General features: G+C 61.7%; 1 protein-coding gene across 1 annotated transcript in view; it reads right to left on the bottom strand.

Moving 5' to 3' along the window:
• Positions 1 to 19,546, bottom strand: part of SDK2 (sidekick cell adhesion molecule 2) — a gene marked incomplete at both ends in the record, with an annotated part of 49,945 nt that overhangs the window by 22,370 nt on the left and 8,029 nt on the right. Inside the window, one exon of the mRNA XM_082326878.1 lies at positions 6,700 to 6,859. Within this exon, the coding sequence (XP_082183004.1) occupies positions 6,700 to 6,859 (160 nt within the window). The remainder of the gene's footprint in view (positions 1 to 6,699; positions 6,860 to 19,546) is intronic.

Genomic DNA, 19,546 nt, shown 5'->3' with positions numbered 1-19,546 from the left:
CTCATGCCGGGAAGGGGCCAGTGCAAAGCCCCCGGTGCAGCCCAGGAGCCGCCCTGCGGGACCCAAACCGCCCCCACCCTTGGGGCTCACACGCACCCACGCACGAAGCACCCACTGATGCACAGCCCCACTGCAGCGCCGTGTCCCCGTGCGTTGGGAGCCGGGGGCTGGGACACCTCTGTGGGCACGGGGAGCCTTCACCTCCCCGATGGGGGACACCCCTGCAGCCCCAGTTAACGGGGCCTGGTCCCCAGTCCCCGTGACACTGGAGCTGGAGGAGCTATTAAGGAGCCGAGCTTTTGCGCACACCTAAGCGGCTGAAAATAGCCCACAGAAAGGAAATCAATTACCAGGCGCAGCCTGGCCCGCAGTCATCAACCAAATACGAGCAGAGACTTTGTTCTCTGCCGCTCAGCTTCCACAGCGGCTTTTAGCCAAGATCGCTCTGATTTGATTTCCTTCCCCACCATGCCTGGCTGGAAGGGGACAGTAACCGATTTCACGCCCTCGCAGGGGGATGTGCTGCGGGCAGGAGGAGGGGTGAAGCGTGCAGCCCCAGCACCCCACGCAGCCCCCCAGTTTGAGCAAGCAGGAACGGCCACGAGCCATGGCCACGGCTGCTCCTCCATGGCCAGGAGCTCCCGGCTCCTCCGTGCAAGCAAGCAGCTCCTCTGCTTGTGGTCGATCCTGCTACCCAGTGCCCGCGGGCACTGCCCCAACCGGGTCGCTTTGCCCATCCACCAGTCCAGAGGCACATTTTGCACTGCTCGAGGCGGGACGGAGGTCTGGCCGTGCTCCCGGCACAGCCCTTGCTGCTGATTCAGCTGTTTCAGGGGCTTGTTTGGTTTGTTTTTAAAGACGGAGGTTGACAGGGTATTGTCTGTGGGGAAAAGCACTTCCGAAGCGAGGAGTGACCCATGCTTCAAAAAAAAATGCACTGATGGAAAACAGCGGCAGTCTCCAGGCTCGGTCATGGAGCGGCTGTGCCACGCTCGGCCCCGGGGTCAGGAGGGGGCTCCGGAGCCAGAAGCCCCGTGCCGGGGGACCGGCGGGTTTGCAGAAGCAGCTGGCCGGCGGAAGGCTTTGGCACCGGATCGATCTAACAGATGGATGGGCTGCACATCGGGAACGACGACCTCCCCATCCATCTACCCAGCAGCTCCACAGTGGTGAGGTAGGGCAGGGCACAGCACCGCAATCAGCCATAACCCCCCTCACCGTGCAACTCTGGCAAGGCACCGGTAGCACCGATACGCTCAGCACGCCGGGCTGCACACGCTGCCTTGTTATTGTAGGGTTGCTCACGGCGCCGTGAGGCCCCTGCGCTCCGGCAGAGCGATGCCCCAGCCTTGGCTGATGCTCGCGGCTCTATTATTGTAGGGTTGCTGAGAAGCGTGGGGCTGACGCTGCCGAATTATTATTAGATTGAGGGGGTGGAGAGGGGCCGGGAAAAGCATCAGCCAAAGGATTTGATCCATCAAATTGAAAGCCAGAAGAGTGCAGAAATCTGTGTGGCTCTTCCAATGCCGCCCAGTAACAGCAACAGCTGGATTGGATTTTGGATATAAGCACATTGACACAGTCCCCTTTGATTAATATCCTGTATAACGACTAATTAATTCTAGAGGGGACATGTATTTGAATAGTTACTGTGCGATAATGAAATGTCAAGTGAGCATTAAAACACACTTAGCAAAGGTTTAACGACTCCCAGCATCCGAGCCACGCGCCCCAGCACCTCCGCCCGCGCCCAGCCACGGCGCTGGGCTTCCGCTCAGCGTGTTTTTAAATAAGCCCCCTGGTATTTCATCAGCCCCTGTTAACTGTATTATTGGATCTCAATTAGCTCCTGATTGGAAAGGGCTCTGTTTTGACACACATGGCCAGAGCCGTCACCTCTCCACTTGCCAGAAGCATTTTCCTTTGGTCAGGGGAATTTGGCAGGCACTGGCAGCCCTGTAAATCGCCGCCTCAATTGGCCCTGCCAGAAAAACGAGCCATTTAATAATTAATGCCCACTTATTAATCTGCTGCCTTCCTGTGACACAGGGAGGGCAGCGAGCGCACAAGCCTCAATCCGCGTTGCAGCATCCGGAGGGCTCCAGCGCGTCCCTCACCAGGAGCTCGGCCACCGTCACTGCGCGTCCCTCACCGCATCTTCAGGCGCAAGAGCCCTCTGCAGGTCTCCTTCCCATGGCTGCCTGAGCCCGCGCAAGGTCCCAGCAAGGGGATCCCCTCCATCACCTTCCTCCCATGTGCCTCCTGCCAGCCCCGATGCCTGCGCGGCTGCCAGGCGCCGCTGCCCTGCGCCCGGCAATCGCTGGCACTTGCTCACGCCAACCTCCCCGTGTCCCCCTCAAAGCCAAACAAAGCGCAGGGAAAGGCAGGAGGCTTCACAGCACAAACATCACCAGCAAAGCCCACCCCATGCTGCCCCTTACCCACCCGGTGCTACCTCACTGGCACTCCTGGGGGCTTTGCCAGGAGCAACCCATGCTGCCACGCAGCAATGCCAAACGTGAAGCCAGCCAGGCTGGAGCCACAGGCACCAGGAGCTCGCTGCTGGGCTCCCACTCAGCCAGGCTTCAACCCTTCTGATGTTCATCAGCTTCCATTAATTATATTATTGAATGGCAATTAGCTCCCCAGGGGAAAGGGCTGTGCTTCACACCTGGGCTGGCAAAGAGCCGGGCCAGCCGGAGCAGGGACATGCTCCCAGTGAGCAGCGTCACAGGTTGGGGTCCCAGCAGGGAGCTGGGGGTGAACCACCCTGTTTGCCCCCAGGTCTGTGTTTTTGAGAGGGTCCTGGCTCCATGTTTTACATAATTTGGGGACAAAGTACAGGTATCAAACATCTGGGGTCCTCAAAAGGCCATAAAGGCTTGGTGGGGTCCCGTGTGTGCAGCATGCCGTGTTCCTGGCATCCCTGGGGGACACGCACCCCAAAACACCCCAACCCAGCGAGGGGGGATGAAAACAGCCCCAAATCTGCCTCTCTTCAGTGAGCCCCCACAGGGCGGCTCCTGCCAACCCTCCCCACGCACCGCAGCAGGCAGGGACGCCACGGGCTGGAAGCCAGCCCCAGGGCTCGCAGGGTCTTGGGGCTGCAGTTTGCCCGAGAAACCCAGGGCAGGGCCGAGAGGATCAGTCGTGCCAACGCTGTTTTGTTGCGGTGAGCACCGTGGCGGTGAAGCCAGCAAGTGTCGTAGATGTAATTACATTTTCCCGGGCTCTGAGCTCCCAGCAAAGGGGATCTGGGCTCTTGGGAAGAGGCGGGGGATCCTTTAGTAGCTGCTGGGCTCCCGCACCAGCTGCGGAGGGACGTGGGGGGAAGAAAGAGGGCTGATTTAGTAGATAGAAGATGCATCTCTATGGATGGGAGTCTGTCCAGAGGTAATCTATGTGTAAGGTAATTTCCGAAGGCAGCAGGACTCGATGCAACCCTTAATAGGACAATCTCATGTGATAAATTACCAGACCCAACTAATCTGCATGTTAAATTTCTTGCATGAGAAATAAATATCCTCAATTCACCAGAGAAGTGCTTTCCTTCCGAGGATTTCATTAAAGACATCAAGCTGCCTGATTTGCATGTTATGATTCCTCGTATGAGAAGAAGTCAGGCTCTGGAGAGCTCGCAGGAGAGCCCGGCACCGGTGAGATTATGCAGGGAAAAACAGAGCTGGCCCTGGAGAGCGTAGTGCCAGCGTGCCAGGGCACGAGAGCGGAGAGTGCTGGCAAGCCTCCACCACCCGCCCTGCCGTCACCTTAACGAAGGTCACGATGGGCATCGGGAGGGGACGGGGTTTTGCTGTGGGGTCCCCAGGTGCGGGAGGTGGCTGGGGTCCCATGGGAGAGCTGTCGCCACGCACCCCACACCAGCGGCAGGCAATGGAGGCAGCGAGTGGGTGAAGGCAGGCTGGTCCCTGATCCCCCGCGGTCCCCAGGGATGCTTCCAGCGGAGGGAACGGGTCCATGTGCACATACAGAGCCAGGCTGGTCCCCAATTCCCCGCAGTCCCCAGGGATGCTCCCAAGGGGGGATGGCTCCATGCACACACAGCCAGGCTGGTCCCCAATCCCTCTGTGGTCACACTTGATCCCCAGGGATGCTCCTGAGGGAGGATGGCTCTGCATGCACACGGAGCCAAGCTTGTCCACGATCCCTGCATGGTCCCCAGGGATGCTCCACCTGCACACAGAGGCACTGCATCGGCCCTCGCCGGCTCGGGGCCAGGGACCTGCCGAGCCCATTCCCCACCTGCCCTCCGCCATACACCAACATCACTTCGGTGGCAAGCTGGCGGCTGAATTGCTGTGGGAAGGAAAGGGCGGTCGTCATGGAAACACGCTGCCAAACTGGGAAAGTGGCTCCTTCCCTTAAAACGCGGCGTGAGCTTGGCTGACCAACAGATGAGGACGAACCAGAGCAGCTCACGGGGATTGCGGGGCCGAGGGGGCGTGAGCCCCAGCCCCCAGAAAAATGGGTATCGCACAAGGGCGACAGCAGCCGATGGTGCCGGCAGGATGCCCTGCTGCAGGAGAGGATTTGGGGAGGAGCAGTGAGGATGCCGAGGACAAAATGCTCGGTGACACGCCGTCCTGGCCAGGAACCGCGAGGTGATGCCACAAAGCCCAGCCAGCTCCCTGGCATGGCCCCCCTGCAGCACGTGGCCCTGCTGCAAAGCATGGTGCATCCTGGCACGGGCATGGCCAGGCCCTGGGGAAGGTCCCTCCTGTCCCCGGAGTGGGGACACACCAGGGGGACACGTGCCAGTCCCGAGCTGGGGGGGACTGGCTGCACCCCGCATCCCTCGCCCACGCTGCCGATGCACCCACAGCCATTCCTGGCCCCCACACGGACAGGAGCATCCCTGAGCCTCCCCGGCCATCAGCACCAGCCCTCCCCTCTCCAAGGATTACTCTGTTTCTAAACTCGTTAACTTTTAATTACTACCTTCCCACTGCCTGAGCAGGCTGGCTCCGTGCCACTGACATCTCTATTAAAATTCAATTTCTGCCCATCATAACTAATTTTGGTACTTCGCCTTCCTCACCGGCAGCGTTCAATTCCAGGCAAGGCATCCAAACTCTCATCTCGACACATTAAATCCCCGCAGGGACCTGGGGACAGGCAGCGGGCGCCGGGCAGAACGAAGCTGATGCTGGCAGGTTGCATCTTCACCACGGAGAGGACGGGTTAAAGCCAGGCAGTGATTTGCATAGAGGCTGTTTGCTTCATTAGCTGTGGCTGGGTTTGTTTGGGTTTTCCCCACATGTTTGTTTATTTTCTCGCTTCCTTCCTTAATCCTTTCTGGCTGGATGCTGGAGCCAGAGCCGGAGGCGGGGGCCAGGAGCTCCGGGGAAAGGGAGTCACCTTGGCGCAGGGACACAGGGACGCAGGGCTCCAGAGCTGCCGGGCATCCCAGAGCGGAGGCACGAGTACTGGCCTCTTTCCTACAGAAGGGTAAACTGAGGCACGGAGCAAACCCAGGAGCAGGCCCAGGGAAGGAAGCCAGGAGTCCCCCTTCTGGGTTTGGAGGTGGCCCCCAGGCACCCTGACCCACTCCGAGGACAGGGCAGAGCCCAGCGTCGGGGTCCTGATGTCTTTCTCCTGCCTGGGGCTGGTGGCTCTGCCCCAGCACTGTGCAGCTGCCCTGGAGGAGCCCCTGCACGGGCTCTGCGTCCCGTCCCCCCCGCTGTCGCCACCGTCCCCACAATCCCATTTAAGCTCTGACATTTTGCATTGTTCCCGCTACAGCCAACGTGACTCCTGACAGTGCGAGCTGTGGGAATTGCAGGGCTCAACAGGTCTCTGAGCTTCAACACCAGGGCTAGGGACAAGGCACCCATCCCACGGGGCACCCGGCACTGGTGCAAACACCCAGCACCAAACCTGGGGCATCACGGGCATCGCAGAGCTGCAGCCACCACGGCTCAGTGGGGGACAGCCCCCAGGATCCCCAAGGATGGCCCCTGCTCCAGCACCCAGCATGGCACCGTGCTGGGGAGGGGACCCAGCACCCAGCACGGCACACGGTGCCGGGGAGGGGACCCAGCACGGCACAGGGTGCTGGGGAGGGGACGTCACCCAGCCACATTGTCTGCATTCCTGGCATCCCGGAGCAGCCCCGCGTTGCTACAGCAACACGAAGCCTTTGGATTCAATGCCTTTAAACGGGGAACGGCTTGTCTCGGGCTGAATTATTGATTAAAACAGAGAGGATGACACACGCAGACAGAAGAGATGGCGAGAGGTGCCCGGCTTGATTTAAAGGCGAGCTCCAAGCGGGCAGTGATGCGGGGCCGGCCGCTCTGTGCCAGGATTAGTCGGCGCACAGGGCTGGATGCCCGAACCCGGGGCAATCTCTCGTGCTGCCCTTTCTTGCTCCTTCCCCTGGTCGGGCTGTTCTCGGGGAGCCACGAGCCGGCCGTGATCTGCGGCCCGGTGTTAATCCCACTCTGTGCAAACACCTCCTCCCCAGTGTTGACCTGCTTAAATCCACCGTTTGCTCTTCAAACAGAGGCGGCAGCTCCCGGCATGCTAACGACCGCCTCCGTGCCGCCTGCCTCCCCAGGACGGCATCCCCTCGCAGGGGGACCAGTGGTGCCCGCTGTGACACAACAGCTGCCGGCAGGGACCGGCGTGCCGGGCGGGATTCGCCCTGGATGCTCGGTGGCCAACGTGGCCGGTACTCACCGGTACTCCAGGGAGAACTTGGTCAGCTCCCGGCTGTTGTGCAGCCACTTGAACTCGAGGGGCCAGCTGCCCTCCGCCATGCACGTCAGGACCAGGCGGTTCCCCTCCAGGTGGACCTGGCTCCGCACTGGCTCCGTCTTAAAGTATGGGGAGACATCATCTGCAGAGAGAGGAGGGAGAGGGGGTGAGAACCATGAGCTGCCCCACACCAGCCCCGTGAACAACATGCCCAGCCCCAAAGCCTGCCAGCCCCACAGCGTCAGGACCACTTCATCATGGGCGTCATAACTCAGCAGCGCGTGGGCAGGGGGATGCTGGCAGCCACCTCCCTGTCCCCCTGTCCCAGTCGGGGCCCCCAGACCCCTCCACTGGCCATTTTCCCTCCCTGAGCCATTTCACAAGCCTATCGACAACAGCTTAGCCCATCTAGGGTTTATCTAAGCTGCTTGCTTTGCTTTATTCCCGGCTGCCTTTGTAGTGTTTCAGAAGCACTGAGCTTTTAACTCGGGGGGTGAAGGGGGTGGAGGGGCTGGGAGCGGAGCAAGACATAAACACTTACTCCTCTCCTGGTTTATTTGCTAAGTAAAACTATAAATCGAAGCACACAGCTCCATTTTCTGCTTAACAAATGGAAGCCCTTTTACTTCAAAGACACATTCATATTCCCCAGCAGCTTTCAAGTGCGCTTTCAATCACGGCTTTGGGTTTTTTCTTTGGGGTAGGGCTTTGCTTTCTTGTCTGTGCGAGCTGAATTCCTGCCACGGCTCTCCGCACCGTGAGCCGGCACCAAAGCACTGCCTATGCCCGCTGGCTCAGCCTGCTCTGGTGCCCCACCGCCTTGGGGGGGGGTGTCACGAGTTTGCAGGAGCTCAGAGGCACCCAGACACCACCAGCCCTGTACTGGGGGTCCCTCTCCTCTCCTTGCTGGCAGGGCCCAGCTCCTGCACACCCCAGGGTGCCCGCTTGCTGCACCCATGTGGAAATGCCCATCTGATTTACACCCAGCTGCCCTGTCCTGCCTCTCCCTAGGGTGGGCACAGTGGTGCTAAATGCCAGGCAAGTCATTAGGCAGGGAAGGAGCAGCTCGCAGCTCCTTAATTTAATCCTCCTTTCTGACCTTCAGCAGCACTGGCTGCCACGGGCAGCCCTTATCCCAGTGCCCCTGCCCCAGGTCCAGGCTGGATCCGGGCATCGGGGCACCTCACAAAGCAGACGTGGGGCACCAGGGCCAAACCCTGCAGCAGCTCAGCTCCCCAGCAAGCCCCCGATGCCGTGGGGGCAGAGGGGCACCCGTGGACACCACGGCAGCTCAGTGCCCCGGTGGTGGGGCTTGGCACCAAGGCCAGCTGGCTGCGAGCCCGGCCTGTGGCTCCATGGCTCCCTGGTCCAGAGGGCTCGTGGCAGCCCTGTGGCGGCCAGGCTGAGGCTTTTGGGATGCCCAAGGAGTGAGGCACACACGTGCCGTGGGGCTAACCGGGACGGGCTCACGGGAACATCCAGGCACAGGATCTGTGCTGTGCACGGCGTGTGCCACCTCTGCACACGTGTGCGCGGGGGTGTGCACACGTGTCCCCACCACGGCATGGCAGGAGCTTGACCTGCAACACCCATGCTTCGCCCACGTTGGGCTGGAGACTTGTGGGATTACTGCAGACCCCGGCTGGGGCCGTGGCATAGCCAGACACCAGCTGCGAGGCCAAACACCTCCTACATGAAACCAGTAAACGAGCCATGGACCAGACTGGGGGTCCGGCTGGGCTAGATGCAGCAGATGCATCACTGCAGCAAGGACCCGTGGCAAAACGGGCTGATCCCCAGGCACCAGCGGTGGTCACGCATGCACGGGCCACCAGAAACGCGGGACCACAGGGCTGTGCTGCCAGGGCCTGGCTGAGCACCCCGGCGGCACAGTGGGACTGAGACCTGGCGTGTTCAGTGCACCCGCCTACTGAGCCCAGCACCCAGCGACTGGGAGGCGTTTGGGAGGCAGGGTGCTCCTGGTGCACCTTCCCCTGGGCCCGCACGCCGTTTGCATACATCCTAATTTGATTTTAAGCAGCTAAGGCTCATCTTGCTTTGAAGCGCCCAAGCCATCTGTTCTGCATTAAGGGGTGAAAAACAGCGTAGAGGAGGAGAGGCAGCTCCTAATTCCACTATTGATTGTGCGATCATTATCCACCCGCGAAGGTCATGGCAGCCACCTCGGACCAAGCGGCTCCCCTCTCCCCTTCGCCCTGGCTCCTCTGCTCCCTTGGGAAAGCTGAAACCACCCCAGCTGCGGGCAGGGGACAGCAGGGCTGGGGGTCCCGGGTGCACCAGGCGTCCTTTGCGGGGGGCGAAGGTGGCATCAAGCTCTGGCCATGCTCCCCCAGGGCGGTCGCATGTGAAATCCTCGTCATCCTCTCGGCTGGCCAGTGCCTGGCAGGGCAGCCACCTGGGAGCCCCGCGTCCCACCAAGGACCCCAGCCCAGCGCCAGGGCCGGCAGGAGGAGAGGAGCAACCCAGGGAGGGGAACACGGCTGGTTTAGTGCCGACATCTCCGGAGAGGCCTCCAGGAACGAGACAGGCTGTTCCTGGTGTTCACCTGCCCACCAGCTCCCCGGCGGCCGCCCGCGCCAGCTCCCACCTCCAGCACAATGTGCCGCAGCTCGGAGGGGAGAAGGGCGGGGGGCCCTGATGCTGAGCAGCGCCGCAGCCCCTCGCACCCCAGCCCCTCCTGCAGCCCTCCCTGCCTCGGTTTCCCTCTGCTCCCCAGCACACCGGCAGCACATGGCATCTCAGCTCTGCTCCCAGCAGGCCAGGGGGAACTCCTCTCTCCCACCATCCTGGCAGCAGGACAGGCCACAGCACCACCAAATTCAGGGTGCACAGGGGTGCCCACCACCTCACTGCCCCACCGCAGAGCCGGCATGGATGGGGGCTCTGATTCCCCAGGCCTGGACTCAGCGGGAGGTTTCCCGGTGCATGACAGCCACATCCCCCCCAAACGAAGGGTCATTACTGCTAATTCCGCCTCTCCCCCATCTGTTGTGACTGTTTACACTCCACTTGCTAATTAGAGACTAATTAGTTGGTGCAGAAATTCATCACTTTCCAAACACAGGCGGCAGCGAGAGGCGTCCCCGGGAACATCTGCACATCTGCCGGCGGCGTGGGCCAGTGCTGAGCTCTCCGGGGCCGCCGGCCGGGTGCCATGCCATGCCGTGCCAGCTATGCCAGCCCAGCGCGGTCCCCTCCATGCAGAAAGGTGCCACCAAACTGTGCCGTCCCCATCCTGCCTGCACCGGCCCCTGCAGCACCGGTGACCCCGGGGCTGAGCCCCACTGGGGAGCGGTGCAGGGGATGCTGCCTCCAGGCTGAGCTGCTCCAGCCGAGCTGCCGGCGGCGATGGATGGGATAAATGGGATGCCGAGCACTGGCAACAGGGAAGGGGGACAAGAATGGGGATGACCCCAGTTCTCTCCCTCCACCACCAATAACGTTTTAATGCCAGGGCCTAGCAAGGCACTAATCCTGCCTAATGGGATCAAAATCTTTGTCCCTGCACTTTATTTACAGAAGGGCTGCCAGGAGCTGGGTCTGAGCCCGGTGCATTAGTGCCGGGGAGGGGGTGCAGATGTAGGGCAGGGGGCCCCAGTCTCGCCGAAAGAGCAGTAATGGAACCTAATTCCTGGGCGTAATGGGCAAGCTAGGAACTAAGCCCCCCTCTCCCCGGCTTCAAATCCCTCTTGATGGGAAGGGACGGGGAGTTTTAAGCCCGGAGGAATCCCGGAATGCCTGCCAAGGGTAGGGCTCTGCTGGGCAGCTGCTGGCGGCGAGGAGGAGGGCGAGATCCCCCGGCACTCGGCAAACCCCAGCAAGCAGAAACGAGATGGGAATGGGGGCACGGGGTCCCCATGGCTCTGTGCCACTGTTGCATGCCCTCAGTCACCCAGAAAGGACCAGCAGCTCGTGGGACACCCAGGTCCTTCTCCCATCTTTGCTGTGGATGCCTTGCACAAGCACTGGCACAGTGACAGCAGGGGGGGACCATGGCCCCCCACCACGCCTGGGTTCAGCCCTCATTCAGCACAGGGTCACCACCCCGCTCGCCCCTCAGGGACAGGGGGTGACACCCAGCCTCTCCCCTCCCCAGCTCACTAATCGGAAGCTGATCAGCCCAGCACCCATTCCTGCTAACTGACACGAATCAGGGTGAGAAACAGCAGGATGCTCCGACCGAACCGGTGCCTGCCAGCGCCGGTGGGATGCCCTGAATCTGGCCTGCCTGCCCCTGTGGGCTCCAAGCACCCAATAGAGCCCAACCAACACCAGGTACCAGTACCCAGCGCCGTGCCTGCTGCCTCGGCCACCCTGCACCAACACCCAACTCGGAGGAAATAACAGGATCGCCTCCCTCCCTTCCCACCGGCCCCTCGTTGGTCCGGCCAGGATGCAGCCGGTGCAAAGGCACAGCCCTGGGAAGGGACCGCTCCACTGTCTGCACCCCACCTTGACCATGGGAGGGGGAACAGAGCTGTGTCCCCGGTCCCCCAGGCTTTGCAGGGCTCTCCCAGCCCTCCCAGGGCATCACTGCCCAGAAAGCAGGATGGCAGCCTGCCGGGAGCGCTGGCACGGCCGCCTGGCACTGCCACCGAGCAGCCCCACGCTCCCGCTTCAGCCCCCGCTGCCCCCCCCAGCACGGGGAGATGGAACTAAATCTCTTCTGCATCAGACTATCGCTGGCGCTCCGCAGCACGAAGAGATTAAAAAACAATAAAGAGAAAGTGAAACCCTCTGCTATAATTACCAGCCTTTAGCCGCCAGCGGAGGCAGGGAGGGAGGGAGGAAGGAAAAAGGGGGAAAAAGAAACAGAGAAGAAGAAATCCACTAAAATTTTAATAGGAACCACTGCATTTAATTTAACGACACATTTTTTCAATTACCAGAATAATTGTTTTATTCATAAAACGAGTTTCAATAAAGAGGGTAATTTTCCTTTGTTTTTATTATTCATTTGTGTAACATATTCGCGGCGCAGTTCCCCGGCACCGCAGCAGCCGCTTCGCATCTGGGGGCTGGGGGGAGGCAGGGGTGCCTGCGCCGGCATGGCAGGGAAGGGGTTAATACCACCAGGGTGCCCCATGGCCCCCTGACACAGCACCCATGGGGGATCGCAACGTCCCCCAGCGCCCCGGTGGGGTCACAGCCCTGGTTGGGTGCAATGAGAGATCCCCCCGGGGGACCCATCCTGACCAAGGTGCACCGGCTCCGGGGACAAACCATGTCCCCTCCGTGGCCACCTCGGCTGGGTGGCCCCATGCCCAGGGACCTGGCCAGGGACAGGTGAAGCCCCGGGGCTGTGCCGTAGCCCTAGGAGCCGTCCCTTGGCTAAGTTACATTTACTGCTTGTCAGATGCCAGCGTGCGGTTGGGAGGCATCAATTTTTCAGCGGCTGTTGGTAAAGTCACGGGGCTGATGAAATGGCAGATGTCCCTGTGGGTACCGAGGGCATGGCCCCGCCGTGGGGACGGGAGCCACTGCAGGTGCCCCCCAGTGTCCCCACCACGGTCCCCTCCCAGGGTGGTGGCAGGGGCCACGCAGGGCAGGTGGCCAGCAGGTGCTGGGGGATTAGCAGTGCTCTCCACCACTGCCTGAGCCATTAGTATTCCTGAGACAAGGCTTCATCCCCTTAATAAAAAGCAAACACAGAATTGAAATGCCGAATGCTCCCGGCACCTGGGGAGCTGCAGAGCACGACATGCTGCCGAGCAGGGACCCAGGCGTCCAGCGGGACCCAGGTGTCCAGGAGGTGCCAAGGACGAAGCCGAGCGCAGGGTCAAGGTGGTGTGGGCATCCTCGCTGAGCCCCGCTCGCCCTCCTCCCAACACGCACGCAGGCATGAAACAACCTGAGCCACTACCCACCAAGCACAGCCCCCCAAAACTCGCTGCACATGTGGCCCCCCGCTTGCCAGCACCCATCTGCTCTGCTGGCAGCCCCCAGCCACACCAGCCTCATCTGGCACGGCAGGGCCAGCGCTGGAGCCATGCCCTGCTCCGGCAGAACACGTCCCCTTCGGTTCATCCCCTCTCCCGCAATGAGTCAATGTCAGCTTCAGATCTGGGGAAGGGGCAGGGGAGAAGCATCAAACCCAGCTGCATGGTGATGGAGAAGCACCAGCAGCAGCGGGGATTGCGGCGTGCATCCTGCGCTCACACAGCACCGTTCACCCACAGGGACATCAGAGCCCCAAGTGTGGCCATGCCATGACACCCTCCCCAGCACGGGGCTCTCGGCAGAGCCCAGCTTTCATCTCACTGCCCAGCAAATGCAGGTTTGTCAGCAAAACCCACCAGCAAAGGGTTTTGGTGCCCCGCGGCAGCGTGCCGAGACGCTCTGCCAAAGTGCCTTCAGTCCTCTCTAATCTGCCTGGCTCACGCAAACGCCCCCGGCAAAGCGTGGCCCCACGGGAGGAGTCGTGCATGGCAGGAGGGAGGCATGGCACGGCACGGCCTTCAGCATGGCTTGCCCAAACGGGCGATGAAAGGCAGGGCTGCTGTGCCAGTCACGATGGCAGAAGACACCCTTCATGTGGCACCAGCCCTGCTTTGCCAGGACCCCCAGTCCCACATCCAAAGCGGGGTCCCTCTGCATACCCCAAAGCAGCACAGCTACGAGCCGCAGAGCAGGGACCCAGCTGAGGGACTCCCCTTCCCACTTGCACCAGGACTGGGTGGTCCCGGGGGCATGAGCGTCCCCACCTCCCCTGGTGCCATGGGGAAGGGGGCAGCCGGGGGGGCTCCAGCCCCAGCCGCAGCCTCCCTGGGGCTCGCATGGGGCTGGCAGCAGGGCAGGATGAAGCCATCCTCCCCAGCCCATCAGCCACCAAAGCCAATATCCATCCCAGCATCGGCCCTCGGTCCTGACCCCGGTGGAAAGGGCTGGCCTGGGAGCACAAGGTCAGCCGCAGGGGACACCCCAGCCATCCCTTGCTCCCCCCAGGCTGGGCTGGTGGCATTGGGGTGCCACGGGGTGGCCTCGGTCCCCACTGGCACACGGAGCGGTGCCAAAGGCAGCGGGAACAATCCTGCCCATCTCAGCCCCACGGATCAGCCAGGCCACCCTGCATGCCCCCACCCATGGTGTGTCTTTTAAAGTGTTTTTTGGTTTTTTTTATCTTTTTACTAAGAAAAAGACTTATAATTGCAGATGTGTCCATTAATCCTCACAACTTACTTTCTTCCCTTCCTTCCCTGCTTTTCCCCTCCCTCCCCTTCTCCCCCCACTGAGACCAACAGCTTTAAAACCCTCCTTCTGGCTATTAATTAAAAGAACCTCTCCACTATCATGAGTGTACTTGCCGTAAATTAATAGCGGCCTTCTTAATCAAATCTTATCTCCTCTCTGCGCACCCAGCACGCGGTGCTGGGGTTGGTATCCCGGTCCGCCCGGCCGTGAAATGCAATTTCCAATGCTCCGGTGGACTTGGCAGCTCTGCTCCATCTCCTCCTCCCCACCCACGCCTGTACCTGTGCCGGCCCGGCAGCACCGCCTCGGCCGAGAGGGAGGGAGAGGGGCCCGGCACGCTAACCATGGAGGTGGCTCCCAAAAGACACGCTCCATTTTTCAGCTATTTACCGTGTTTATCTGCAGCCCCCACGGGCGGCACTCGCCTTCTTGCATTATTTAGAGGGCGCAGCCCAAGCTGAGGGGTTTGGTGCTTGCCGGCGGCAAGATGCTGTGAGAGCAATCACGGGAAATCCTCCTGCCAGGGCTCGGGGCACAGGAAGGCAGCACGGCCACAGCACAGCTTCTCAGGGGGTCAGCCAAGAGCGATGCTCCTGGACCTGCAAGCTCTTGGTGCTTCACTCGCCACGGCACACGGGAGAACATCATCCCCCTGGTTCCCACAGCACGGTCCCCCAGCCTGGCCCCCCATCCCTGTCTCACCCAGTTTCCCTTCTCCCCATCCACATGGCGCCTTCCTACCGCAACCCCAGGATGACGATGAGGACCCACACATGCGTCCCGGGCGATGCCACCCCAGGGCAGCTCCTTCCCCACGCACATCACCATCCATCCCAGCCACAGCTCTGATCTGTCCCCGAGAGACCAGCGGGGCTGCAGCGGTACCCAAACCCCAGACCTCCCCTCCAGCCTCATCCGAGCTGCAGCCGTTCCCCAGTCCTATGGGGTTCCCAGGCAGCAAACGTGAGCTGGGACAGAGGGGGACCTGAAAATAGTGCCCTGCGGCTGCTGCTTCTCCACACTGGGGCTGCTAATTACAGCCCTCTCCTTTGCCACTCAGAAAATCCTGCGCTGGCTGTGATATTCCTGCTTGGAAGAGGTGGCCCTGCCTCCCTGATGGTCTGAGACAGGAATGGGGGGCTTCAGCTCGGTCCCTCCTGCAGCATCACAGTCCAAGCCAAGCCCCGAGCACTGGGGAAATGATGGGGCCTGCAGCCGGGAGCCACACCGAAACAGAGCTGCTTCTCGTAAAGAGATTGCAGAGCATAGCTAAGAGGGTTTTTAACTAAAGGCAGAATAGCCTGGAGAGTCTCCCTTGCTCGGCCCCAATCACACCGAGATCACAGGAATAAAACCATCTTTGTTGCACGTCAGGAGGGCCGCAGCCCCGAGCCGTCGGCAGGTCAGAGCAGGGCTGCGCTGCCCGCGTTCAGAGGACATGGGAGCATCTCACAGTGGCTGCATCCCTCCAGCAGCAAACCCCAGAGCCATGCCTGTCCTGCCTGCAACCAGGCATGGGTGCAGCCCTTGGGGGAAGAGCCGGAGCAGGATGGTGCAGCCCACAGGCTCCCAGGCTGCACAGGCACCCAGTACCCTCCAGCCATCCGCCATCGGCACACACCCTGCAATGACCTTGCTGCCGAAACGCATCCGTCTTTGCTCCGATGCCTCACGCTGAGCCTGTCAGACTGCTCACAGCACAGGGATCTGCTGCTCTGCCACGGCGAAGGGGCATGGGCAGCGCGGGGGGCTGGCAGCCAAGGGCACGCTGCCCCTTGGACTTGGGCCACGGCTCCTGCCCACCCAGAGAGTCACAGCTGGAGCCGGGCACCTCTTCATCTCCATCCGACCCTCTGCGTGTTTGTGCAATTGCTTTAGCAATTTCCTCACAGAGGAAAAGATCTCAGTGGTGGGGGAGCCCTCGGGAAATGGGGCGACTCCCCGGTGAGCGTGCCAGCGTGCATGCACATCACCTGCACAGCAGGAGGGGTCCAGAGAAGGAGGGGACCCGGACCTGGCGCTGCCGCCCCAGCAAGGAGCTGAGCTGGACCCAGCAGAGCCCACAGCTCCAGTGCTGCTGCCCCACTCCCCTGCGCCTCCCACAGAGGAGATTTGGGGTTTCTTACATGCTGTAAGCCGATTGCAGAGGTGTGTTAACTGGATTAGGTGGGAGGCTGAGAGACACAGACCTGGAGGAGCTGCTCAGCAGAGCACAGCTCCTGCCCGTGTGACACTGGCAGGATTTGCAGAGTCGCCTTTTAAACTGATTTTCTTCCCTTAAGCCTTCGGAAAGGTGAAGCTGAGGGAGGAACGTGAGCTCTGCCACCTCCTCACTCCATGCAAAAATCCCACAGGGCCCCTGCGTGGGCTGGCAGCAGGGTCACACATCCCCTCAGCAGTCCATACAGACACCCCTGCCCCTGGCGCCAGCACCAAGACGGACAGGGTGACACTGCACTGCCTCGGGCAGCGGCAGCCCAGCTGGGCACCCACAGGGCCTCGGGGAGCAGCACAGTGATCCTGAGCCCCCGCGCAGCCCCATCAGCACCCACCCGCAGCGATAATCCCCGCTGGCAGCAGGCACCGGCTCAGGGCTCTCGGTGACAGCCCTGCAGTTAATGCAAGCTGACCACTGCAGCGCATGGCCAGGGGGGCCACGGCCTCAGCACCCCCTCCCCGGCTGCACCCAGCCCCGGGGAGCTGCCCAAACCTCCCTGCACAGAGCCAGCCCGTGGCAAAGGAGACGCCAATAGGGACCGCAGCAATCCCTGCCTCCAAGGATGCACGGAGCAGCCCAGCGAGCAATGTCCCCCACCTCTTCGTGCGGTCCCCAGCACGGCACCGGTGTCACCTACAAACTGCACAGCAGTTTTGCCGGTGTCACACTTCATCCATCTCCGCCGGAGCTCTGCCGCAGTGCTTCCTGGCTTCGGGGCGGGGGAAGAGGTAGTGGGTGCGATTTCCACGGCCAGCGGCACTTGGCAATGCCCAGGCAGAGACCGGGAGCCCCAAACCCAGCCAAGGTGGCCCCAGCATGGTACGTGGCCGGATCTGCTGTGGCACAGCCAGCACGCAGCAGGATCCAGCCCCTTGCACCCAGTGGCTCCGAGTGAGGTTGGTGCTGCCCGCTGGGGCCATGGCATCCCCCAGGATGGACAGATGGATAGATGGACGTCCTCCTTCCACCAGGCTGGTGGGACACCCTGACTGCGCTGACATCTCCCCTTCCTCCTCCCACATCTGTCTCCAGGCCCATACTTATTTATTTATTTGTTAATTAACTGCTGTTTCCATAACAAACGCTCCAGCTTCTCCCAGCCTCCAACAGCCCTGGGGCTGGATTGTTAACTAGGATTTTAATTTGTTAATTAAGAGCAGGATGGCTCCATAACAAGCTCCTCTTCTGCAGTCGGGCTCTCGGAGGGCTCAGCGGGCCATCGGCTCAGCCGGCAGCCTCGCTGTGCCTGGCAGAACCCCCCAGGGACGGGGAGCATGGGGAGGGGGGAGCATGGCTCCCCCGGGACAAGGGGTGTTTGCAAAAGGGACATCGAGCCTGGCAACACCACGGTGCCTGCTCAGGACCTCCTTTCTCCCCACAGTGATGCTGGAGATGAAGCCACCTCCCTTTGCGGTCTCATCCTGGCAATCCCTTCCCCAAACACGGTGCAACCCCTGGCACATGTCCCCGGCCATCGGAGAGTCCCAAACCTGGAGACCGATCCCCCTCTGCCCGTTGTGGCAGAGCCGGGGCCATGCCACCATCGTCCCTTCTCAGCACCCTGCTTCTGCCCAGGGACCCAGCCCAGGTGCACCCCAGTGCCGACGTGGGCCAGGTAAGGCTTGAGGCGCTCCTGGAGCCAAGGGAGAGACGTCAGCCCTGGCCAGGGAACAGCGTCTCATTCAGCCCCGTGGTGAGGCCGCAGCTGGGAACAGAGCGGGGCTGTGTGCCTGCCCGTCCCTGCCTGCCCTCGCACACCCAGCCCCTCTGCCTGCCCGGCCGCGCCGGCTGGAAAAAATAACATTTCCCCTCGCGGGAAATCCCAAACAGACACACGCACATGGCACCGTTGTGTGTTCCCAGCCCGCGAGCCCGGGAGGGCCGACAAGCGGAGCTTTGTGCTCTGAAGCACGGCACGGCCCCTACGGACCCCCACGCCTGGCCCCAAGCACGCGGACCCTGGGAGCCTGGCCCCAAAGGCACAGACCCCAGTGTGGGGCTCCAAACCCAGCCCCAAATGCATGGAGCTGCGGGGAGCTGCAAGGGACCCCCAGCAAAAAGGCCATGCATGGATGCTCCCGCGGGGACAGGAGACCCCCAGCCCGGGTGGCTGCGGGTGGCACAGCTGGGCATCACCATGGGCTGCAGCAAGCCTGTCCTCCTGCCGAGCATGTCCCCAAGCAAGACAGCCCCATCCCCAGCTGGGGATGTTTAACAAGCTCCAGGCTCCAGCCGAAACTCCTTCCCCAGCAAACTTCTTCTGATGCCACAAATCCTCCCAACCCCGCGATTACGCAGCTCCGCCGTATCTGGGTCACTGCTGTGAGTCACGGACACCCGGAGAGTGACTCAATGCAATTAGAGGGGCCGGATCCCGCAGCCGATTTCCCCGGGAGAGATTCCAAAACGGCGAGGAGGGGAAGGACGGATGGACATCACCTCCGGAGCCCGCACAGCCGCCAGCCAGACACTCTCCGGGCAGGAGAGGGGGTGAACACGCATCCCCCTCCCAGCAGCCTCGGAGGGGCCCTTCCCAGCCCCAGCCCCAAAGGCTTCACAGCCAGGACAGGCACTTCCCCACGAGGGTTTGGCAGGAACAGGCCCCACACCCAGCTGCCAAGCAAGGCGGGGGTCCCGACAGCCCTGGACCCCAACCCCAGGGTGGTCCCAGGGTGAGATGGATGGCACACAAGCCCGGTGCAGCCCAGCACAGCTCCGGGCTGGATTTGACCCCGTGGGGCACATCGAGTGTATCTTCCAGGTATTCCTGGAGGGCGACCACAGCCCTGGGCTGTGGTGGCTCCCAGGGCCACTGTGGCCGAGGAGGGGTGGGAAAGCAAAGCCACCACCAGACCCACCCCATGGGAGCCCCGACAGCACCTGGGACATCGCTTCTGCAAGGGGTATCCGTCCCCCCCCCTCGCCATCCCCAAGCTCCTGCCGTCCCCTGCATCCCCCAGCCACGCAGGATGCTCAGCACAGCCCTCGCCCTGCAACCGCCCTCGCAGACAGACAGCCAGCCGCTTTCCAGGCTTGCCACGAGAATCTCAACAAGGCAGCATTTCCCAACCGAAAAAATACGGCAGGGAAAGAAAAACAGAAGACAGAAACCACAAGAAAAACCCCACTCAGCCTTTCCCATGGTGCTGACGCAACTAAGTCGCCAGCCCCGCGGGATGGAAAACACTTTGCCAGCTCCCCGCCCCCCCGTGCCGAGCGGGACGAAGGCGCTGGCAGCACCGTCCCCCTCCCCGTGGCACAGCCCCCAGCCAGCGGGCACCGGGCACTCACCGATTCACTGGGGTGTTGCCCAGACATCCTTTTACCAAAGTATTAATTAGTCATAGCATTGCTCACTTGAAACATAAATAGCTGTAGCATTACAGCAAACACGAGTTT

This window comes from Platalea leucorodia (genome assembly GCF_965183815.1).
Source record: "Platalea leucorodia genome assembly, chromosome: 14".
In the NCBI taxonomy this organism is placed as follows: domain Eukaryota; kingdom Metazoa; phylum Chordata; class Aves; order Pelecaniformes; family Threskiornithidae; genus Platalea; species Platalea leucorodia.
The sequence above is the reverse complement of the archived record's forward strand: the minus strand, read 5'-3'. Positions and strand labels throughout refer to the sequence as shown.